The 25,470-nt window shown below is 36.6% G+C and overlaps 1 protein-coding gene across 1 annotated transcript in view; it reads right to left on the bottom strand.

Annotated features, from left to right (window-relative positions):
• The window catches only part of ANO4 (anoctamin 4), a 92,121-nt gene extending 66,987 nt beyond the window's left edge, over positions 1–25,134 (bottom strand). The window contains exons 1-4 of the mRNA XM_070754788.1: positions 24,842–25,134; positions 23,702–23,779; positions 19,137–19,370; positions 1,963–2,151 (exon numbers count right to left, since the gene is read on the bottom strand). Of these exons, the coding sequence (XP_070610889.1) occupies positions 1,963–2,151; positions 19,137–19,370; positions 23,702–23,779; positions 24,842–25,058 (718 nt within the window). The 5' untranslated portion in view covers positions 25,059–25,134. The remainder of the gene's footprint in view (positions 1–1,962; positions 2,152–19,136; positions 19,371–23,701; positions 23,780–24,841) is intronic.
• Positions 25,135–25,470: the final 336 nt, after the last annotated feature.

Below are 25,470 nucleotides of genomic sequence, written 5' to 3'. Positions count from 1 at the left end.
CTAGAACCACTGTCCTCTTCACAAACTTAGAAAATTATAAATATTGGAACTATGATTTTAACATTTAAAAACCATTTTTAAAACTTAGCCTTATTTCTAGTTCTAATTCATTGCCCTCTGTTGTGGAATTATGACCTTTAATGTATTTAATCATTTTGAAACTTTAGATTAAATCATGCTGTAAGCTCTTTTTAGGCCAAATGGCATTTTATAAATACTGTTAATGTTTTTATGCCTTTTGGCTACGTCTTCAATTGGCTCTGCATGCCTGGTAGTCATCAGTCAATTGGACAATAATCACAGAGTGAAGTGATATAACAAAGATAGGCAATGTTCTTTACTTTTTTAAACCTATATAGATACACCTGGGTATATGAGGATATAATTTAAATTATTCCTACATAGATTTAAACATAAATTTGTTTGTTTTTTTGTTTTTTTGTTTGTTTTTCTAGGCTGTCCTTCTCCAGAAGACTTGGGGCCGCTTACAAGATAAAAAATAATACAAAATACAAGATATAAAATTATAAGCAGCAGCTATAAAATCCAAATCTTAAAATCCCAAACACTTAAATCTGCTCAATCTCATCCCAATCGCAATCATACTATCAACTAGAGCAGAATGTCAACACTCAATGCCGGCAAAGGTATGTTTTTAAAATGGTGGTCATGCCCCAAAGCGAAAAAATATTGGATTGAACTTAGAAAGTGGTTACAAGAAATGACCAATGTAGAAACTGAATGTACACCAGAGTTCTTTCTATTAGGCATTATTAGTAATCTGTATGAGAAGAATGTTAAATATTTAATGTTACACATTATAACGGCCGTAAGAATAGCCTAAGCAAAAAAATGGAAAAATCAGCAGATCCCCAGTGACAAGGAGATTATCAAGAAAATCTACGGTGCTAAAATAATATGTGATGGGAATGATATAAGAAAAATTAATAAAGAGATTTTCAAAAAAAAGAAAAGAAAATCTACGGTGCAGAAATGGACCGTTTGACTATGGAACTGAACGATCAAAAGGGCTCAGATTTCTTTGCTATTTGGATGAACTGGTACAACTGGATACAAAAAAGAAAGGCAAATCAACAATAACTGATAGAATGTCATACATGTACAAATGTAAATATATTGATGTTAACCCACCTGAAAGTACTAGAAAATATTATGTAAACATTAAAAATCAATAAAAATATTTATTTTTTTTAAAAGGCCAGGAAGGTGGGGGCACTGTGAATCTCTGGGGGGAGTTGATTCCAATTTAGACTGAGTTGACTCTCTAACAACTGTACAATAATTGAATGCTTATTAATATTTTGAGTGTCAGTAATTTGAAAGTGATCTTGAAATAAAAATAAATGCTCTTGCTGCTCAGAAACTCAGAATGGCCAGAAAGCCCAATATTTCAAAAAAGAATTCCAGTAGCTACTGTTGTCCTCACTGGTGTGAAAATCCTTTTGATGCCTGAATAACAAGCAATTATATCCATAAATTACATTAATGTAAATTCATCTGTATGTTTCAAACATAATATACAGATTAACTTACAATTATCTAATTTGTTAGTATTCAGAGAAGAAATATAACTATTTTGGCATGGCTTTTTTTAAATACAAAAGTGGGCATAACAATACTGGATGATGATAATAGAATATTTTAGAAACAAAATGAAATATCTCAGTTTCTTTAAGATCTCTGTTCTCCTGCTTGTCCAAATTAAGAATGGGCTATTCATAATTTGCATAACCATTGCAGATAACTCTATTTTTTTAAAAAAATTGATCTAGAAAAATTGAAAAATTGATTAATTATTGTATTTATATGCCGCTCACTCCAAACGGGCTCTGAGCGGCTAGATTATATTAATTCTATGGAGGTTGATATATATTCTAAACACAGTATTTCACAGCAGGGATGATTTTTGTAAAGCAGCTAGGAAAACAATAGAACAAATACCTGTGTGATGAGAATTTGGTGATGTAACAAATCCAGAAGAGGAAGCTTCCATGTTTATTGACTTTCTAACTTGTGGAAATGAAGAATGCCTAACCACAGATGGATGTCGTAATAGCCAATTATTTGCTGTACTTCTCCTGTGGTAGACTCGTTTACAATTTTCGGCCCCATGAATACACAAGCTTTTACCTACCAAAAAAGAAAAGATAAGAGTTTATAGGAGGCAAGCTTTGAATAACTAGTACAAACTTTGGTGTAGAATCTAAAATGAAAAGTTGAAAGAAATGTTGCTTAGGATTTTAAAAAACTTGAAAAAAGAGCTCTTAAAGCTCCTATACAAATTCAACCATATTGGAATAAAAGGATAAGTGTTTTTATGAACTGGCAATTACTAAGAAAACAGGATGAAAATGAGAAATTACGGTAATGGGTAAAGATGCTGGGGAAAGGCTTTTTTTAAATTTGTATTCAGATTATTTTGTTTTAGGGCTGAATGATATATACAACAGAGATATAAAGGTCTAAAAAAATTCAAAAATTACCAACCAAAAATTTTAGACAACTCAAACAGCTCCCTTATGAAGAAAGATTACAGCAATCAGACATTTCTAGTTTGAAACAAAGAAGGGTAATAGGAGATCTGGTAGAGATATATAAAGCAACAATCTTTCCCCACCTTCCCTTCAATTGTGTCAAATTCTTAGAGACTGCCTGGACTGAAACATGAATACTGGTCAGATTAAATATCTAGTAATGCTGTTGCTGTTTACTACAGTACCTTCTAAATTATACATAATCTGTCTTAAATACTGAATGACATTGGACTAAGTTTAGTGTCCTTTAGTCCTGGCTTCGCAGTGAATACAAATGTTCTTTGTGTAACACAATATGCTGGACCAGATAGGGCTATGGCCTGATCCAACAGGGCACTCTCTACATTCTTGCTTTTCTATAGTAACATTAAGGTCTGTGTAGATTTTTAAAAGCAACGCTATCTTTACCATCTTCAAAATATAAATAAATCTTTGTAATCCCAAGGAGCTTCCCCTTTTTAAAAATAAAAATAAATTCTTTAACTAAAAGTCTGTAGAGCTTCTCAGTCATCCAGGTTGTGGTTGTCCCAAAGGTGCTTTCTCAGAAGGCAACTGGGCTTTCTTGTTTTTTCTTTGAAGACATTTTGCTTCTCATCCAAGAAGCTTCTTCAGATTCTCGTTTTGCTTCTCATCCAAGAAGCTTCTCCAGGATAGTGGGAAATGGGAGGATTTATATTGCTTGAAAACAGCTGGTCATTTGCATCCTTTCCGAGAGTCATTGAAGCACTTAGAGGTTTATCTGTGACTTCAGGGTTACGTGAATAGTGCTCCTGGTTCCTGTAGTCTGCAAATTTTTTTGTCTTCAAAGAAAAAAAACAAGAAGTCCAATTGCTTCCTGAAAAAGCACATCTGGGACAAATGTTCTAATTACACACAATTCCTGCAGAGACCAAACATATTCAGTTGCTGACTGGGAAAAATGAGCTATACAGTAACTAGGTTTATTGCCCTAAAAGTATGTTCACGGATACGTATTGTTGCTCTTTATAAAGCCTTATTATAGCTATATTGCTGTTTGCCTGACTAAAGTTTAATTTGTAATAATTCTGTACTTCTGTAAAGTCACAATTCATGTCCTTTTTACATTAAATATGGATACTATATATGTAAAAATCTAAGATGAATTCAAACTGTAACAATCTCTTCCAATAAAGGATGTTGTATGCCATTAACCTTTTAGACCCATAATATGATTTCTTTCTCAGGGACCTAAGTAGGTAAGATTACCTTTCTTGAGATCTGGAATATACTCTCTCAGGATTTACCTATAACTCCATTCATTTATTGTTAACTGCTTTGAAAAGTAAAATTGATTCAAAAATTGGGGAAAGGAATGCATGCCATAATTTTCCATAGGGTGAGTAGAAGGCTTATACTCTTATATAATTACAATCTGAATTTTTAGATTAAAATACAGTCAAAGAATTTCTCAATTTCTTCCATTTTCAACAACCAAATTTTATTATCTGAATTTGCTTTTGTCAGAATTTTCAACTTACAAATTATACTTCCAAATTATGAGTTACCTTATAAACAGCAGCAGCGAGGAGCCGAATCGGGGTTTCCCCTTTGCGTGGGCGGCGGGGAACGCAAACTCCACCATCTACACATGCGCGGCCATAGAAAAAAAAGGGCGCGCATGCACAGATGGTGTTTTTACTTCCGCAACCCTACATCGCGAATAATCGATTATCGCAAGGGGTCTTGGAACGGAACCCTCGCGATAATAGAGGGATCACTGTATTTGGAAAAGGTACTGCATTAGCAATAATGCGTACTGTTATCCCCAATTACACTATAGATGAAGAAAGGGGGGGAAATGACATTAAAAGTGACATTAGAACTTCAAGTAATTTTTTGTACAGAGATCAGTATAAAGGATTAAAATAAGTATTTATGATGCTATTGGGTTGCCCTAAATCTGTGCAATAGACGTTCTATGAACTGATTTCTTAAAAAGAATTCAAATTTTGTCATCCGTACACCCAGGATGCAAAACAGTGTAGGATAATTCATTTTTTACATAATGTAAATCAGCTTCTATGATATAATGATAATAAAAAGTAAAAAGTAAAATGTCTACTGAAAGGTTATTTCCACAGTATTAAAATCTGAATATTTGATTGCCATTTCACTGACCGATTTGTAAATATTAAAGTCTGTTCAAATGGTAAGTGTCCGATAATAAATATTGAAGCTTAGGGTGAACATTTTATGACTCAAATTTATCAATGTGGGGGGAGAACTAAACTTCAGCTGTTATTTATCAGTTGTTTTTATCAGTCCATGAACTGAGAAAGCAGCCCTCACTAATTGGAGAGTTTTGTTTCAGCTGAATAACTACAAATAATAAGACTATAAATAAAGATATATTAAATATATATATTTTACACATCTATAAAGGATATCACATAAATATATCCCTTAATGTACAGATATATGAAACTGTGGATAAAAAAGTACAAAAAATAAAACTACCTATAATTATCTTTTCTGAAAAAAGATGAATGCATTAAAATTTAGTTTAATCTAATTATTTGGAACCAAGTTGATGTTGACTGTTAGTGACTACAGAGATTTTCTTCATGATGAACTCTCTCTTATCTGTCTCTTAGATCTTTCAATTATTAAAAAAAGTGAATGATGGCAATTAAATTGTCACATTAATATTTTCCAAAACTTAAACCTTTCAATCTGTTTTCTTAGGTTTATATATGTACATTTTTGAAACTGTAATAGATTTCACCATATTCATAATTTAAAGCACTTAGATAATTTAATGGATTGATAAAAAATTCTCATTAGACTTGAAAAAAGGTTCGCCATTAGTGCTGTAGAGCAGTGTTTTCCAACCTTGGCAACTTGAAGATATCTGGACTTCAACTCCCAGAATTCCCCAGCCAGCATTCACTGGCTGGGGAATTCTGGGAGTTGAAGTCCAAATATCTTCAAGTTGCCAAGGTTGGGAAACGCTGCTGTAGAGGGTTAGACACAAGTTAGAATTTTTTCTCTTAAAAATAAGTCCAAATGTGGGAAAACCTATCACCTAAATGCCCCTGCATACTTCTTTGACAGTTGGTAGATAAATATCATTAGGATCTAATAAAGAACAGCCTTTTATGAATTTATTATGATGGTCAATAGGAAATGAAAATGTTCATTTCCAAATCTTACTTTGAATGTGTGGTTGAGTCAGGCAGAATTGGACTGATCTGACAGAGCTTGAGAACATGAAGTCTGATTGTTTATAATGTCATTTCAGTTCAAAAAAGCAAAGAGTTTAGTTTAAAATGCATAATGCTGTTAGCACAAAAATAATTAATTATACTAAAATGCAACTAAAGCTTTATCTATAAAGACAGCATCAACACAAATCCCACAATTATTACAAGGGCATTTTAAGTGTGTTCACTTAAAATGTAAGTTCCACAAGGATCAATTGATTGTTCTTTGGTGTTTTTAGAATTCTGATTCTAAACTATGAACCAATACAAATTGATTTTTAAAGTAAAACTTGACATCATGATATTTATTTAGTGACTTCAATTTGCTCACTGGATGTAAAACATAGGTTTTTCATTATTTCTGTAGCAGCAATCTGTGCAGTCTTCAGGCAACTTGCAGAAAGAATTAACAACATGCTGTGCAGCAAAGCACTACCTTATGTGCTGTGAGAGCTAAAACCTACAGTAGGTCCTCTGAAGCTATCTGTCAATTGAAAGCACTGATACCAATAAATATTTAAATAATACTATTATAGTAACCCCCATTGTTTTTTGCTTTTGCTTTCATATTTAATGAAGGCTTATCTCTCAGTGAGCTCTGCTCCAAATATGGTGTCTATTATCAGCATGCATTATCATCTCTTTAGGGACTGTACTAGTGTTTTTCTGCCATTGTCAAGCAGAGCATTAAACTCTGTGATGGATGTTGTCTTTTTACTTTTTGCATTTCCAACATAAAAATAAAGCTACAATACCACTGCAGGATAGAGATTTTAAGAAATAAATGCTCTATCCTCATGTTTCTCCCATTCTTCTAGAGCTTCTGATGGAAGCAGACCCTTAACTGCTTGCTGCTATTGTTGCTGGATTAAGATCCTATTTCTTTTAGTTTCATTAGCCACCACCTTCCTGTTTTAGTTCACTGGGTAAAGTTGGCCTTAAGAAAAAAGAGGGAGAACTACAAATTCATTGGCATTTGCTATTTTATTCTAGCTTGTAGTTCCTAAAACAACTAAGTGATCAGAGTCTCCTAACATAGTAAAACCAAAGAGTACAAAAACCCGGAGTTGGATTGACACATAGAGATCTATTTGATCAGCATTTTTCTATAATGTAATGTGTGCAGTACATACCAGATGAAAGCTCTACAGAATTCCATGTGTTGTTGATATTTTTTCAACTTTCTTAACTGTTGGTCAGATACGATGGGGCTCAAGAGAATTGGAGTCCAACAAAAACTGAAAGTAGCATCATATTTCTAGAGCAGACCTGGGCAAGATGCAGCCCGAGGGCCGGATGCGGCCCACCCGCTGTCTGTGACCGGCCCGCGGAGGTCGGTCCAACTTTTCTAGATAAGAAACGGGTGTTCAAGATATAATATATAATATGTAATGTGTAATGTGTAATATGTAATATAATTATAATTTATAATTTATAATTTATAATTATAATATAATTAACTCAGTTCTACCCAATAATATACAGTATTGGGTAGAACTGAGTTAATTATATTAGTCCGGCCCTCTAAAACCATCCCAATTTGTCATGCGGCCCTATGGCAAAATTAATTGCCCACCCCTGTTCTAGAGGGTAGCATTTGAATACGTAAATAATTAAATAAAGAATATCTACTCAAAGAGCTTGAATTGGGATAACAATGTAGCATATACTAGCTTGTGTCCTCATGGTGGCTGTTAAAAATAGAAACAAGGAGTTCTTACTTATATACATGTTGCTGCTTTTATACTTATTAGCTAGTCACTACATGCAACAGGAAGAGAACATGCCACAGTAATCAGTTTTCTGTCTTTCAGTAAATGATTATATGATAAATCATTTTGATTATATAAAGTATAATTTTATTGCTTTTGATAGGATACTTTGATCTTTATAATTTCCTGCAAGTGTTCCTCTAACTCAATAACGTTTTAATAAAAGTTATACAAAATAGTCTCTTTAGATAAAATTTTATCTGCTACAATTTGAAGATACCATGTTGATGGATTGTTCTAAATTTCTCTGAGTTTAATAATGGAGTACCAAATATAGTGATACAGAGCAATCCTTCGAGTATAGCATAAAATAGGCATAGTTTACATGAGCAAAACGTAATTTTCATCCCATGCACTGAAAATAGTACTTTCATATTATACCTAGTGTAAACTGGAGACACACTAGTTAAAATTCTACTAATCCTATCAAACAAAATCCAAAGGCTGTTTTATCTACAAGTTAGGAATTGTATTTTAGATTTCCTATAGCAGTGATGGCAAACCTTTTAGACACTGAGTGCCCAAACTCTGTTTGTCTTGCCCAAACTGAAAGGCATGCGCAGCTAAGGCCGAAAACCAGCCGGCCGGCAGAAGGTGGGGCATCCCAATACCGGCAGCGCGGCAAGAGGTAAGATCTGTTTCTTTCATGAACTTCTGTTTCGTTGTTTCAGGGAAAAAGCAGCTCACAAAAGAAACGCCACAGAGATCTGACCTGGGGCGATGGCGTGCATGCCAGCAGAGATGACTCTGTGTGCCACCTCTGGCACGCATGGCATAGGTTCGCCATCATGGCCCTATAGTTTACAATGTGAATTTTCTGAAGTGCAGGAACATGCACGCTTAAATTTGCCACAAGTGTATATTAACTGCTGATCAGATATGATCCCACTTTTTGTTTTACAAAATTGTTATACACATTGCTTATACCTTCCCTTTTCTATGTTAATGTTAAAATTGCTTCTGCAATTCAGATTTTAAAACATCTCTAATCCCACTTTTCATGCAACAACCTTTTTCTGAAGGTTCTTAAAAATAAAAACAATCTCACAGCAAGACTAATAAAACCTGTTGCTTCAATGTACATTTGTTTCCTCTTTACAATTATTCAACAGAAAATAATTTTCCATTTTACCTGGAATGTATGCATGACACCAGGATCAACTTAACCATGGCTTTTTCAACCTAACCATCAAAAAATCTGGAAGAAGGTGGGGCAAACCCATTTATAGTTGAGCCAAGAACATGATTTGGATTATATGTAACCACTAATTGATGCTAACTAGAGAAAATATTTACTTTTACCATACTATACAGTGCAGCTTCAGAGTATCCACAGCACAATCCAAGAGATCACTAAATGGCAATAAAGGGTTAGTATTTTTGTCCCTTTGATGTCATTTAGTGACTGTCTCTGCAGCCCAAATCTTGCAACTCTGCCTTCAAACATACAGAGAAAGGAGGGAATCAAATACAGGGGTACCTCTACCTAAGAACGCCTCTACTTAAGAACTTTTCTAGATAAGAACCAGGTATTCAAGATTTTTTTGCTTCTACTTAAGAATCATTTTCTACTTAAGAACCTGAACCCAGAAAAATTTCTCAGGAAATTTGAGAGCAGCTGAAGGTCCAACCAGTTTCCTGCCATTCCTCCTTTAATCCAGGCTATCTCGGGCTTTTCTGGGCTGCCGGAGGAACCTTTTGGTGGCGCTAAAGGAGGCTTGGCAGTCCAAAGCGAAGAAAGCATTTTTCTTTCTCTGAGCGCTTGGAGAGGGAATAAACCACTTTACTCTTGCGCTACCTTCCGGAGGTACCACTTGGCGTGAGGTTGCCTCCCGGAGCGTCTGGACGTGGAAAGGCAATAAACCTCTGCCAGCACCCAGAGAAAAAAAACACTCCCTTTGCTCTGGGATGCCCAGCATTTTCCTTTCTCTGGGTGCTTGGAGAGGGAATAAACCATTTCGCTCTGGTGACTCCCTTGCGCTATCTCCCGGAGGTACCACCTGGTGTGAGGTTGCCTCCCAGAGCGTCTGGACGTGGAAAGGCAAAAGGGGGCGCTTCGCCCAGGCTGGATCAAGTTGGCTTCAGCCAAACTGAGGAATCCCCACAGTGAAGGAAAGGCGCCGACTACAAAGCGAGTGAGCGAGAGAAGAGGGGAGCCCTTCAGCATGGGAAGGAAGAGGAAGCAGGTAGCAGCAGCAGCAGCAGCCTTTCGGTCAAAGGAGCGGGAGGTTACCCCCTCTTGCCTGCCTGGGTTTTTCTCTCTGGCGCAATGTATGGGAGGCAGCCTCACGCTGAGTGTATGGGAGGCGCATGATCCTCCTCGCCGCCTCAGATTCCCTCTTTTTCCTTCAGCAGCAACTGTCCTTCTCTTCTTCTTCTTCCTCTTCCTCCTCCCACCCAAATTCCGAGCTTTTATTTCTTTCCTAATGGGTTTGCACGAATTATTTGCTTTTACATTGATTCCTATGGGAAAAATTGCTTCTATTTACAAACTTTTCTACTTAAGAACCTGGTCACAGAACAAATTAAGTTCTTAAGTAGAGGTACCACTGTATAGGTAAAATATGGGCAGGCATTTCTTTTTCTAAGTGTGATGTATGCTATCCAAGTTGGCAGCTGTGGTCTTCTGGGAAGCAGCCAGTACAATGTGACCCTCAGTTGCCCTGGAGCCAATTATGCTGGTGGAAGAATGATTTCATATGAAAAACAATAAATACTTTTGACAGAAAGCACATGGATTGCTATCAACATATATTTGATCCAAGTACTGCACATTAAATTCATAATATCTGAAATAAAGTCCTGGTTTTTATTTTGTGGCACTTTAAGGATTTATTATTGCTTATGATACACGATCTCATTGAAATTGTTAATACAAAGTGGAAAAATACTGGGATATATGACTTCATAGTAAATTATGTACACGTTTTTATTTTTTTAAAACATGAAGTCAGAAAGAAAATGTGATGGTTTACTGATCCAAAAAGCTGCTATTCTGTATTGTATAATGATTCAGTTCTACTTCTTACTGAACACCCCTGATATAAAAGTTAAAGTTGCACTAACTGACAAAGTAGGGTCAAAACAATTACATACCCCATTATGCCCCCTTTACTTTCTTCATGAAGAGCTGCAACACATTTCAACTTTTCAGATTAAAAAAACAAAACAACCGCAGGATTACAAATCTACCTGGTCAAATAAACCGCGCTTTCTAATATTGACTTCACCCTTCATTCTGGGGAATGGGCTGTAATCTGGTGTACAAAAACCAGCAGTAAATCTCCCCCCCCCCCCCCGAAAAAAAATAACCACACCATTTTATTTCCGCGGGATTTCTCTGTATTGTTCTAGCACAGCAAATCGGCGCTTGTTCCATGCCTCCCCCGCCAAGGGCAAAAGGGATTTCAGGCAAGGGGCTTCGGCGGGGGTTGCGAGGGGCGCAATCCGAAGAAAACTGCATTGACTTCACTCAAGTGCCTGAAGAAAATGGGGCAGCAAACGAAGGGCGCGAGGTTCAAGTGACCCGGAGGGGTGATAGCGAGCAGGAGGAAGAAGGGGAGGCAGAGCTAGAGAGCACTGCAGCAAATACACCTCCATCTATGCACACCCGCCACTTACCACACGGATGGGAACATCTGAGGGGGGGGGGGGGGAAAGCAGCTCAGGAAACGAGGCGTCCTTTAGAAAGGCGGTCTTAACGGGACGAGATTCAAGCAAATAGCCCTCCGGGGGACCGAGGCAAAGCGAAGGAGGCGAGAAGCGAGACTCAACACACACGCACACATAACACACACCGCGCGGCAACAGGGAAGCCTTTCCACTACCTACCAAACCTGTCAGCGGCGCTTCGCGGTGCGGCAGTGGCTGTTGTGGGGCGCGCGGGGCTCCTCTGCCCCTGGAGCACTGCAGCTAAACGCAGGCAATTGGGTCCTCCCTCGCCGGGACACACGCCGAAGCTCCGCGGTGGGGGATTCTCGCTTTGCCCTGCCGCCTTCCTAAAGCTCGCGGCTATTTGCGTGCGCCTGCGTTGGTCTAATGCACGCGTGTGGAGGGGAGAGGCCGGGGCGCGCGCCCCTCTGTGGAGCGAGGGAGGGAGGGAAAGTGGCGGGAACGACCCCGTCAGCACCGGGCTTCTTACTCGCCTGGCAGCCCGACAACTGAGGCGAGCGAGCCCCGCGCACAAGCTTTCCCGGGCTGGGGTCGGAGGACTGCTGAGGTGTTGCTCTCCCGGCCTCCCGGAGGGGTTCGCGGGCTGCCCGCTGGCCCTTCTATCTGAGGAGAAGATCTGAAGCCCCCCCCCACCCCCCCGCGGTCCGAATGATTTGATGCCAACCGCACTATTTCTCCCCCACGCGTCAATCATCCTGGAGTCACGGAGAGGACAAAGTGTTACGGGCAGAAAAACAGAATGAGCACGTTTAAATATATTACAGGGAATAGATACAAGTCTTACAGTAGGGACGTTAGGCTTTCCCCTCCCCTTTTTTTCTTTTTTGCCCTGCAAATACTGTACAACAGTTCCCTACAATCTCACCCCAGCCAGAGGAGACCCAGAATCATAGCAAACTATGCATCCTTCAGCCCTGACGCAATATGTATGCGTGTACAGTATTTCCAACTGAGTTCATCCAGGAAGCCTGGATTGGGTTTAATTCTTACTTTGTGTACCATGGAAACTAAAATGGGAATATGGCTTGCACATTTGCATGCAAAATAAAATTATTTTTTACTGGAGAAATAAGAAGAGTGTATATGGCTTCAGTCTATGTCATGAATGGGAGTATATTGGTACCACTAAAAATAGACTTTTAAAAAAAGTTTATCTGATACTTTAAAAAGGGTAAAAAGTTAGAATTTCAGATTCCGAATGAAATGTTACAAGATGGTAGCATGTTTCACTCACTTAAAAATAAACTTAATATTAGCAAAAGTATGTGGATTTAAATCTAAAATAGAATGTTTTGACACATGAAAAATACTTTCCATATTGCTGCAGGTGCAATTCCTAAAATAGGGATTCATCAGTTTCAAAGGCTAATGGAATAATTTTGCAATCAGAGATCTGACACTTAAGAAAACACATTTGTAATATTTCTTTTAAAAAATCTGAAAATATTTTTACCGTCAGGTCGAAGCTTAGAGACGACACAGCAAAATCCAATTGAATTCAATCCTTTATTTCCTTACGTTTGGACAAAACCTTGCCAAATAAAAGCTATAACTTTCTGTACTACTAGATATTTCATGAGAGATTCTAGTTTTGTCTAACCTGAACTTCTTCCTCTGTCCCACCTCCAGATTGTGACTGCACAATCTCTAAAATTGTGCCTCTGTTTCTAAGACAAGCTATTGCGTTGCCAAAAGTCTCCTCAGTTCCTGCTGCTGCATATTCCATTATAGTCACATGCAAAAATAATTAAAATACATAATTTAAAAATAATTGCATGCAAGAAAAGCTAAGAAAGATCAGTATTCATAATACATATACATATGTGAATGCACATTCTGTATTCTGGAAATATACACATTTTTTAATTTTGCTAGAATAAATTTATTTGCTTGGTTGCCTTTAAGTAATAAACCTATTATTTAAAAAATCACTAAAATGCATAACTGCAAGATTTCAGGGTAACAATTTGGAATACATTGATTTAGATTAATAGTATGCTAGCTTTTAGATGGCCATAACATAGAAGTTAAGATAGAAGGTCCTATTCCACTGTTGAACACTTACAGAAACTTCCATAAATATAAATCTACCACAATGGTGGTTTTACTCCTGACAAGTAGTAGATTACAAAATAAAAAGTTACAGAGTAAGATAAGGAGCTTAGACACTGTGGCTATGATAAATCCTTTCTAAACCAGATTTATAATCTATCTTCGTTTATTTTGTGTTTGTGTTTCATATTAGCATTCCTAGAAAAAGTAGAATAATATCGAATGAAGCCTAATTTCTGCACTTTTTCTAGTCCACTCTGTTGATATTTCTGAGATTTCCAGAACCTTTTGATGTACAAGAGTTCAACAATTTCTCACAATGATAATGTTAAAGTCAAACTTTTCTAAACAGTCACTTTGAGGTTTGCTTTAAGTTTCCTGGGAAGTTGAAACATTGGGATATTACTTTATTACTTCAAGATGCCCGGGAAAGCCAAGGGAAATCATCAAAACCATAAAAAAGTTAGAATATTTTGGACATAAGATGCAACACCCAGAAAAATATGGCATACTTAACTTAATCCTCCAAGGTAAGATTGAAGGCAAATGAGGTCCAAGCAGAAGAAGAACATCCTGGCTTCAAAATCTAAGGCAGTGTTTCCTAACCTTGGCAACTTGAAGATATCTGGACTTCAACTCCCAGAATTCCCCAGCCAGCATTCGCTGGCTGGGGAATTCTGGGAGTTGAAGTCCAAATATCTTCAAGTTGCCAAGGTTGGGAAACACTAATCTAAGGGACTTGTTTGGACAAAACTCAACAGCACTTTTTCATGCGGCTGTTGATAAAAATAGGATTGCCAACATGATAGCCAACGTCCGATGATGGATATAGTACATCAAGAAGAAGATTACTTTATCCTTGTTTTAAGTTGTGATATCAAATTTGTGTCCATTAACTATTTTGTGCAATGCAGAGGAGCATTCTTGGCAAATGATTGCGAATGTCACAAAAGTTTATGTCTTTTAAGAAAATTTGTTATTTGGGAACGGTGCTATCAGGCTTTTGCTAGAAACTATGACAGGAAAAATAATGATTGAATGCCACTATGTCATTTTATAAATAATGTTGGAGTTTCCTATATAGAATTATTATGTCATGCAAATCATGAGCAAATGCATAACTGATTGTTATATCTGCATATTTATTTATTTATTTATTTACTTACTTACTTACTTACTTACTTACTTACTTACTTACTTACTTACTTACTTACTTACTTACTTACTTATTGGATTTGTATGCCGCCCCTCTCCGTAGACTCTGGGCGGCTAACAACAGTGATAAAAAACAGCATATAACAATCCAATACTAAAACAACTAAAAAACCCTTATTATAAAACCAAACATACATACAAACATACCATGCATAAATTGTAAAGGCCTAGGAGGAAAGAATATCTCAGTTCCCCCATGCCTGATGGCAAAGGTGGGTTTTAAGAAGCTTACGAAAGGCAAAGAGAGTGGGGGCAATTCTAATCTCTGGGGAGGAGTTGGTTCCAGAGGGCCAGGGCCGCCACAGAGAAGGCTCTTCCCCTGGGTCCCGCCAAACAACATTTAGTTGACATATATCCCATACAAAGAAAGATCTCATACAAATTTTGTACAGATGTAAATTACCTCCATAGCCTCCAGTCTATGATAATGTTTGAATGCTATAAGTATATTATAAACTCATCCCTTTGTGGTAGACTATGTTGACTAATAATCTTTTAAAAAGTTAAATGCAATGCTTACTTGAAATATGTTGCCTTATCGGTCTGAACTACATAAATACATTTTAAGGTGAGAGGCAGAATTCCCCCCCCCCCATATTTGTGATAAGAAATCTGGCAATTAAGAAATTGAAAATAAAATTATTTTGTTCAGTGCTTAAGCACAGAAATGTTGGTGTGCTTGAAGTTAATCACTAAGGAATTGATCATATCTGAAAAGACCTGTAAGAGTGATAGTTCCCAAAACTATGTTAAAACATCTCAAAGGATATTTGTACGAATGAATTCTAAACCAGTTCTAGTTCCAGATGGTCTTCAAAGGCAACCTCATATAGTATACGTTGCAGTGGTCTAATTGGGAGATGCATGAGAATGAGAGATCATGGACAGATCCTCCTAGTCCTGTAACTAAAACTCATAGCCATTCAGTCTTGCTTAAGTTGAGCTAAAGCGTGTTCTTCCCCATTCAGATTCAAAAGTTTCTAAGCACTGGGAAAACATCTTGACAACATTAATTGCTGCGTATTGTGATATTGCCACCACAAAGGAAACAGTTTGGGATAAGGTTGAACTAAGAGTATTAGCTCACATATAAATGTTCAAAATAGAAAAGAATAGCTCATGGTTGAAACATTGAAATCTTGGTTTTTTTCTTGACAGCATTTATTTACCAAACTAGTTAAGATCATCAGTGCTCTGATAGGCAAGAATTGGATTTGCTGCCTTTTATGCATGACAGATTGTTCTACCTGTCTTTGTAGGAATTGTAGTTTATGATACTTATTTATTTGTTCACCTGCCCGAATCAACTAGTTGTATTGGTTAATCTAAGATGGTTTCTGACTACTGTGTTGGATTTTACTTATCTATGTATTGTTTCCTGGGTAAGTGATAAGGGAAGATGTGTCCCAGAATGTTTTCTTCAATCTTGGCCTTCTTGCTTAAAAAAAAATATATATAATGAAGTTTATTTCTATATATCTGTCGATGGTTGATCTATCAAAACACCAGACTTCTAGAAGCTATCTTGCATTAAAATTGTAATGGCCAGATAGTTCTGTCAGAAACTACATTAGCATTTCTTACTGTTGTAGCAGTAAATTGCATTAATGAATTTGTATGTGAAGTAAATTAGAAAAGAAAACAATATAGCTCAGTTTTATTTATTACACAGAATCTACAAAAACAGGACAAGCATCCCTTCTAATCCATGAATTTTTTCTAGATTTGCTTCAGTTTCATCAGAGGATAAGGAACTAGGTGGGTCTACTGGAGTCAAATCAGGTACAGAGCCATTCTACAAGCATCATAGGATCTAAACAAGTATAAAAGCTATTAAAGGAAGGTTAAAATAGGAAAATCAATGAATCCATTAATGGTTTTTCTCCTCAATATTATTTGCATTATTGAAATCAAATGAAAGCTGCCTGTTCCATAAGTTTATATAGGAGATGAGTCCAAATATTGGCTGGGTGGAGGCTGAACAATTGCATTTGAAAGCTATTTTAGTACAATGCAGCAAGTAATACAAAGAAAAGTCCTGACTGAGCCATATAATTAGCATTTCCAGTACTTTTTAAAATAAATGGATTATTTTCCTTTATTATAAATGACATGAAAAGTTAATTACCTATGAATGTCAGGGAAAGACAATGAAGATGATCAGTGGTCTAGGAGTTATATCCTAGGTATAGTGCTTGAAAAAATATTTAGTCTTCAGAAGAGAAGGGGGAAATATGATAACTACAGGAAGGAAAATGCTGCAATGGCAAATTGCTATTTGTTTTTTACAGCATTACCTTGATGATTTAGCACCTACCAGTAGATCTGAAAAGAAGGAAGCAAGAGCAAAAGGGGAGAAAGGAAGGGAAAGGAAAAAAATGGACTTTGGGAGAAGAGGAAGAAGGAAATTGAAAATGGAGGAAACTGGTGCTAGCAATTGATTTTCCTGCTGTCCTATTTATAATAGGATTGGCTGGTAAGAACAAAGATGGTACATTCCAGAAACCTTTTGCAGTTAAGTTTCTCATTAGGACTGAGCAAAGAGGGAGAAAAGATTGCAAAAAGCCTTGATTTATAGGCTTCCTTCCATTATTGCTTTTCTCTCCTTTAATAAGGTTAATAGGAGAAAGCCTGTTAATTTTTCTCCTTTGCAGCTGGGAACAATAAGCTGTACTAAATACTGGAGATAACTATTGTAAAGATACCCGCTAAATGAAAGAGACAAGATGCACTCATTCCTACACTATGAGATATGAAAAGGAAAGAATATTGACATTAGTGTTCTTACAACTCTGGCAAGAATGCTCTTCAACTGAAAAGAGGTCACCCAGAAGAAGGTCAAGACTGATTTGCAGTCATTGCAAAATTGACTTTATGTAGTAATGGGTTTATGTTACAGGAAGTAGATTCTAATTTAATTTTAGAAAGAATACATAATAGCAAGAGGAGTTTGATAATGGAATCAATCCATAGAAGTGATGGCCTCCCCCTTTCAGCTTATATTCAATTGCAGGTGAACTGTTATCTATCTTATAAATTTTAATTTGGATTCTTGCATGGAACAAGAAAAGGGATGTAATAATCTAATGTTTAGTCACCTAATCATAATTAAAACATTTCTTTTGGAATTTTTGCACTTACCATAGTTATTTCATGTTTTCATTAGTTGTTCTAATAAGAAGTAATATGCTAACAGGTTGAATTCTATAATAATCAAACTCAGAACTTGTCTCAACAAATCTTAGCACCTTCACAACACTTATTTGGTAAGATCTGTCCATAGATTTATATCCCTTTCCCCCTTTAAAGACAGAAAATACCAGGGAATCAGGCTTATGTCTCTTGTGGCTGTACAACATATTAAGGCTAGTTCCCCACTTAATGTCATCTCCTTGTCTGGCTAGGAGTTTCACAACATTTTGTTCCTTTTGGTTGAAGATAATTGTTTCTTTAAATGAAAATTAATGAATAAAAGAAGCTTGGTTTGATTAAGTGTCTGTTTAGAATCAATTATTCTTCCACTGCAGTCAGCTCTATTTTCACATTTTATAATATTCTTTAGAAACATACAAGAATTCAGGACCTGGCAGAGTAATTTGCTAATGCATACACATTTCATTTCAATATCTTTAAAAGGTTTTTGTAAAACCTGACAATTAAGTACTAACAGCAGAATTTCAAAACAGAAAAGCTTGTAGAAAAGTATGCTTATCCTTTTTCTCCATTATGCACTACCTTGATCATGAATCATATCTAGCTTTGTTTGCTTTTCTATCTGAATTATGGAGTTCTTCCTGATTGATAACTTTCATTCTCCATTATTCCACTTGTTTTTACTTTCTCTTTGATATTGACAATGCCTCAAAATTATCTTAACCAACCACTGTCCATCCCTTGTAAAACTCTCACTTTCCAATAATGATCACTGTACAATTTATTTGGTCAATTTTCATGTGGGATACAATTTAGAAAATGGCGAATCCTTTTGTGGATCAAGAACCATGCTTGTCCTTCAGTGGCATGTTAGGTATGGTACTCTAAATGATGGATAGGATAAGACAAAAGAACCGGGGTGGCGCAGAAGATAGAGTGCTGTACTGCAGGCCACTGAAGCTGACTAGATCTGTAGGTCAGCGGTTCATATCTCACCACCGGCTCAAGGTTGACTCAGCCTTCCATCCTTCCGAGGTGGGTAAAATGAGGACCCGGATTGTGGGGGCAATATGCTGGCTCTGTTAAAAAGTGCTATTGCTAACATGTTGTAAGCCTCCCTGAGTCTAAGAAGAAGGGCGGCATAAAAATTGAATAAATAAATAAATAAATAAATAAATAAATAAATAAATAAATAAATAAATAAATAAATAAATAAATAAATAAATAAATAAATAAATAAATAAGCTTGATTAAATTAAAATTACGTGCAATTAAATATCACTAATTATTTCTGGTTATTTTATAATTTCCCCTTCTGTAATACAAATAGGAATTTTAGGTTATTTCTTGGAGAGACCTAGGAGACTATGCCCAAAATGTTAAAGTTCATAAATAAGAGATCAGATTATACAGTATACTTATTCTATATACTTTAAACCAAGAACCCCAATGCCAACATAAAAGCGATGACCCCTTTCACCAAATCCTTTTACCTGTGAGGTTTTCATTAAGCAAATCCTCACTGCTGCTGTCACTGTAAGAAGGCACTGGAGTGACAGAAAGTGAAGCTGGACAGGACAAAGGAGCAGATAGGTTGGCCTCTGGGACATAATACTGACATGTGCCACCTTCTTCATAGAAAGGGAAAGGGAGAGGTTGGAATGCTTGAGAGCTGCGATTTTTCCAATGAGAAAGTCCAATTGAGAATTGGCCAGAAGCATCAAAACCTGAAAATAAGCAGATTTGAGCAGTTAGATTCTATGGTCAAATATGGACGATTCCATCAAGTACCATATTTTGAGAGAACATGCATTTGAGGTGCACCAGAAATAGAAGACATTGCACATGTGCTACTCAATTGTAAACTATACTCCTAAGTAAGACCTTAGTATTTACAGCCCCTACTTGACAAAATCATACACTGGGACTGTAATAAACAATTATCGTATTTTCTTCAGGGTACAAATATATATGTAGTTTCTAGAACCGCTACGTTTATAATCAGGGCTGTTCAGATGAGAATACGTTTTATAGAACATATTGGGGTGGCATGCAAAGGAGATGAACTCACTTAAGAATATTTTATATCAGTATCTTAGATTTGTTTAATATAATCCTTTGCACGAGTTATATTCTCATGTTTTACTACTCAATTTTAGCATATTATACTGCATTTTAACTTATTATTTATTCAAATTCCCTCTATTTTAGCCAATTTTATTGTCTTTTAACCAGCCACAGTTTTATGACGACCGATGTGGTCCTTTCCTCACTTTGATATGGTCGATTGACTAATCAAATAAAGTTGATATTGATTGACCTGAAAATAAGCAAGGTATGCATTAATATTAGAAGAACAGCCCCACTTGACAGAATATTCTCTTTAAAAGGCTAACAGATTTGTGAATCAGGAAGAATTCTGCTGTTTAGAGAGAGATTTAGTTATCTAATTGTGTACAGCCTTTACTATTTTTACAAATAACTCAAGGTAGCAAACATATCGAATATTCCTTCCTTCTCCTATTTTCCCCACAATAACAGTCCTAGGAAGTTAGTTGGACTGAGAGAAAGCAACACCAGAACTCATGATCTCCCACTTAAACGCAAGACTGAACTGGCTCTAATAAAACAGGGATAGCTAGCGAGAGGGAAAGTTACTAGGTGCATCAACTGAAGAAAAGAGGAAGTTGGTGTAATCCCTGCTCTGGACTGGGTCTTGTGATGGGCTAGTGCAGGGGTCCCCAAACTTTTTACACAGGGGGCCAGTTCAGAGTCCCTCAGACTGTTGGAGGGCCGGACTATAAAAAAAATCTATGAACAAATCCCTATGCACACTGCACATACCTTATTTAAAGTAAAAAACAAAATGTGAACAAATACAATAATTAAAATAAAGAAGTAATAAGTAATTAATAATTAAGTAATAAAGTAATTTATACTTCATTAACAAGTAAATTTAAACTTAAATCAACAAACTCCATTTCTCCTTCCTTCCTTCCCTCCATCCTTCCTCTCCACTTCTCTCTTCTCTCTTCCTTTTCTCTCATTTGTTTCATTTTCCTCTCCCTCATTCTTTCTCTCCATCATTTTCTCATTTTTCTCTTTCTCTCTCTCTCTCTCTTTCCATCTCTCCCTCTTCCTTTCTCTCTCCCTCTCTATCTCTCCCTCTTTCTCTTTCTTTCTTTCTCTCCCTCTTTCTCTTTCTTTCTCTCTCTTCTCTCTTTTTCTCACTCACTCTCTTTCTAACTCTCCCTCTTTGTATCTCTCACACTTTCTCTCTCCTCCTCTCTCTATTTCTCCCTTTCTCTCTCTCCCTTTCTATCTCTCCTCTTCATTTCTCTTCCCTCTCTATTTCTCCCTCTTATTATATCGATTGGTAAAATCTCGTGTGCTGCCGCGGGCCGGTTAAAAGACCTCAGCGGGCCGCATCCGGCCCGCGGGCCGTAGTTTGGGGACCGCTGGGCTAGTGGGTGTGGGGTTGTACGATGAACCCTAACCTGGGTGGGAACTGGAAAGATGTTAGTATCAGAATGAAGATGGCATGACCAGCATGGCTTTGTAAATAAATCGAACCTTGAGTGAAAAAATTGGACTGGAACTTGATTTGTTTCTCAGATGCTATCTGGGGCACTGACATACAATTTATTTGTCCTTGGAAATGCGTAGTGGATATGTCCCTTTTTCTATGTTCACTTCCAGATTTGCTCCAGGGTAAAAGAAAGTAAAGAGAATTTTTTGCTGAGTGAAAAGAAATCTGCACATGATATTAAATACAGCCTGGAGCATCTTTATATATGTGCTTAGTAACTGAATTTTCACCTCATGATCGATTATGCAAATATGTGTATAGAGTCTAACAAAACAATGGAATCATGTTTCCTACAGACCTGAAGATTATTTGCTTAATGAACACCACAAAAAAGGTAATAAAATTGGGCACAATCACAAAGTGACCCACTTAATGTAAATCCAAAATTCCAGGCTCAGCTTAGTGCAAACATAAGCAAGAATAGTTTTAATTAAAGTTGTAAAATGAACAGAATAAAACTCTTTATAAAACGGAAAATTCAATAAGATGCTTTAAGCATTCAGTTTTTAAAGACTTAAGGGAAAAGTATACTTATGTATAGAATTTTAATTAGATACTTCCTCAAACTTTATTGTAGCAAATATAAAGCAACCTTGGTTCTTCTAGAACAGTGATGGCGAAACCTTTAGAGACCGAGTGCCCAAACTGCAACCCAAAACCTACTTAATTATTGCAACATGCCAACACAGCAATTTAACCTGAATACTAAGGTTTTACTACCTGAAATAATGATAAACAAGGCAATTCAGCTAATTGTTCTAAGAAAAAATGTGATAAATGCACTTTTATACCCCTTTGTTTTTGTTCTGCTTTTGAAATATTACCTTTAGCAACAATAAAAAAGAAAAACTTTTGTAATATAATTTCTCTTTCCACTCCTCCCTCCGTCTTTCTTTCTTTCTCTCTTTCCTTCCAACCTCTCTGTTTGTCTCTCTCTTTCCCCCTCTTTCTCTCCCTCTCTTTCCCTGTTCCTCTCTCTCTTTCCCCCTCTCTCCATCTCTCTTTTGCTTTCTCTCTCTGCCTCTCTCTGTTTCCCTCCCTCTCTCTGTTTCTCTCCCTTTCTCTCTCTGTTTCTCTCTCTTTACCTCCTCCTGTCTCTTTCTTCCTCTTCCCTCCTCTTTCTTACCCCTCTCTTTCTCTCTCCCTCTCTCGCTCTCTGTTTTTCTCTGTTTTTCTCTCCCGCCCCTTTTGGGGGGAGGAAGGAACCCCTGAACTGATGCTGGATGGTTGGAATCTGATGTCAGAAAGCCAAGAAGTATGTCAAAGCTCAGCTGGCTGGTGGGAGGCAGGGCATCCCAACACAGGCTGCTCTGCAGGAAAAGCAACTGACATCCAGGCCAGAACGAGCCAAGACAATGCAGGGTTGCATTGTGGCTCCATGTTGTAATGGGCTTCAGGAGGTGGGGACCCCATCTCCCCCATTGTGAAGCGAGCAAGTGGAAAAGTTCACTCAATCAGTTCCAACTTGTTTTTCTTTCATGAGAAGTTGGAATTGATTGAGTAGGTTGTTGTGTTTTTTTTAGTCTCACAAACTTTTGTTTCCCTGCAAACGATGGTGAGAAACACAACGGAGAAATGTGATGGAGCTGGGCTGGGGAGACATCACACATGCCCACTAAGAGGACTCTGTGTACTACCACTGGCACACATGCCATAGGTTCACCACCACAGTTCCAAAAGCTATTTCTTCAAAGTGGTTGATTGCAGGAAATATTTGCTGGTTCTACTGTTCTCCCAGTCACCTAAATTACCAATGTTTTATTTCTTAAAGGTCTTTTTATACCACACTGGAATGTTTGCACTTTCTTGAAATTTGTATGGAACCTTTTTCAATTGACAGGGTTTTTTTTTGCTGGTTTTGTAGATAGAGAAGCATGCCTAAGTTTTGACTAATTCCTATTTACAGCTATTGGTCATCTTAGACATTTGACCAGTGGTGCCAAAGAACTTAAACTTGATAGTAAATATCATTAACATTTCTGCAGTATTGAAACAAAGGACTTCTGAATCTCTGTAAGAAGCAATATGGACTGTTTGAGCCAATTGCTTATCTACATGAACCACATCACCAGTCAGAATAATCAAGAAATTGTAATGTATCAATCAACACAAATTGTGATGTATTATGTGTCTGGTCCCTATTTAAATCCAAAATACTTTAGCCAGTTGATTAATGACTTTTCTTGAGCTACAGACACCTTCTCATAGCAATTATTAATTATAAAAAATGTATCTGTTTTAGGTTTAATATGGGAAATACGAGAAGCTTCAGAATAAGTTAGTGTATCAGTTCTCCGAATTTATTTATTTATCTTCTTTATATAATTTTTATAGAATAACACATATTTTTTGTCGCAAAGCTTGTGCATAACATTGTTACAATATCTTCTGTAAATTAATGGAATCAAAAGTGTCAACATGAATTTTTCTATAAACTAAAAGAAAAACAAAATGTGTTCAATTTCTTACCTACTGTAATTTGGCTGATGCAACTATGGTAACTGGTTCCAACAGAAAGACTGCTGCTGCCATGAGAAATATTATTATCTAAAATAAAAATGCAGGACAATATATATATATTTTCTTCCTTTACTATGCAATAGATACACATACTTTCCAATTCTTTCCAATGATCACTGGTAGTATTTTTAGTCTGGCATTAATGGCATTAATGTTTATAAATTATTATTTTTGACTTTTTTTAAAAAAAGTATGCCTTCTTTGCAAATAAAAGAGTAAATGATACTTCAATGTTTTAAATAGCAGCAGATAAAATGTGATAGATGTCTGCTGTAAATTTTAAGATTAACCTAATCTTAAATTACTTATTTACTAATAGAGATACCAAAATAGCAGCATGAATCCCAAACACACATTTGTAAAGCATTCCTACAAGCATTTACTCAAAAATAAATTCACTTCCATCCAAAACTACTTTTCTCTTAATACCGGTAGGTATAAAAGTTCAGGCTAAATTATTCTTTCTGGAATTCTAGCATTTCACTGCATCTGAAACCAAAACTGTAAAAATTGTCTTAAAAGTACAATGAAACATGTTCTCTTCAGCCAACAAAAGTATGTCTATCTCAGACATCCAATGACTTAAACACGCTTACCTCATAGTTAGAAAATAATTTAATTTCCTATTTTAACATAATTTCCTGTGGTCATTCTACACAGTGAACCCCACAGTAAACTGGGCACATAAACATGCTAGACTAAAATGTGATTGGCTAGATAGTAATGTGCCATGTTTCATATGAACATAATCTTGGTCTTGAGTAAATAAAAAGACAACGAAGTGATTTTCCATAATGCTGCTTCTTCCAACTGAAGCAAAGAAGCTGGAAACTTAATACTTTGTTGCACACAGAGTAAGATACCATAATGATCCCATATTTTCATACAAATACTATAAGATACTGCTAATGAGATATATATACTATATATATACATATACTGTATATGGTTGATTTTCTGTTGAAATCCTTTTCTTTTCACTTAACTCTTCCTTTTCATTTATCAGCATAAATATGTAACCATATACATACATACATACATACATACATACATACATACATACATACATAATAGTAAGATATGTGTTACCGTATTCAGACAGGGAGGTCATTCGGCTGCCTTTCTCGATTGTGTTATTGACAGGGGCACAAAATATAGCCACATCTTTCAGTGATGTTTGCAGTTCTGCTCTCTGAATAGCTCCCATTTTGCAGCAGGTCTGATTCCTTGTGCATCGGCTTGGTTGAAGTCTTCTCTTGAAGGTCCCCTCTGCTTCTGAAAGTGGCAGTGTGCAGAGGGCCCACATTCTAAGCCACGCACCTCAGTGGTATTGCTCCCTCTCTGTTGAAACAACTGGAAGTTCTTCCTCCAGAACAGCCTCCCACGTGGGCTGGTTTTCTTCAGAACGCTCATTTCTGCCTGAGAAAAACAGAACTCGCAGGCTTTTAGCTGATTCAGCTGCATAGATATATGAAGGAAAATTAGGAAAGAAGGGTAGTCCTTACGCAATATTCTCAATGTAAAATTCCCCTTTAGACCATTTTTTAATAGACAGAATAAACACACACTTGAGCAACAAATTCAGCACAAAGCTTAGCAGTCAAATAAGGTGGTTTCTTGTCTAGGTAAAGGCATGTTGTATTAAATCATGGTTTGTTTAAATGTGGATCACAGAATAAATGCCTAGGTTTACCCAACATGCTAATCTACAAACCATG

This window comes from Erythrolamprus reginae, chromosome 6 (assembly GCF_031021105.1).
Source record: "Erythrolamprus reginae isolate rEryReg1 chromosome 6, rEryReg1.hap1, whole genome shotgun sequence".
In the NCBI taxonomy this organism is placed as follows: Eukaryota; Metazoa; Chordata; class Lepidosauria; order Squamata; family Dipsadidae; genus Erythrolamprus; species Erythrolamprus reginae.
Note: the sequence above shows the minus strand (reverse complement) of the source record. Positions and strands in the feature narration are given on the sequence as shown.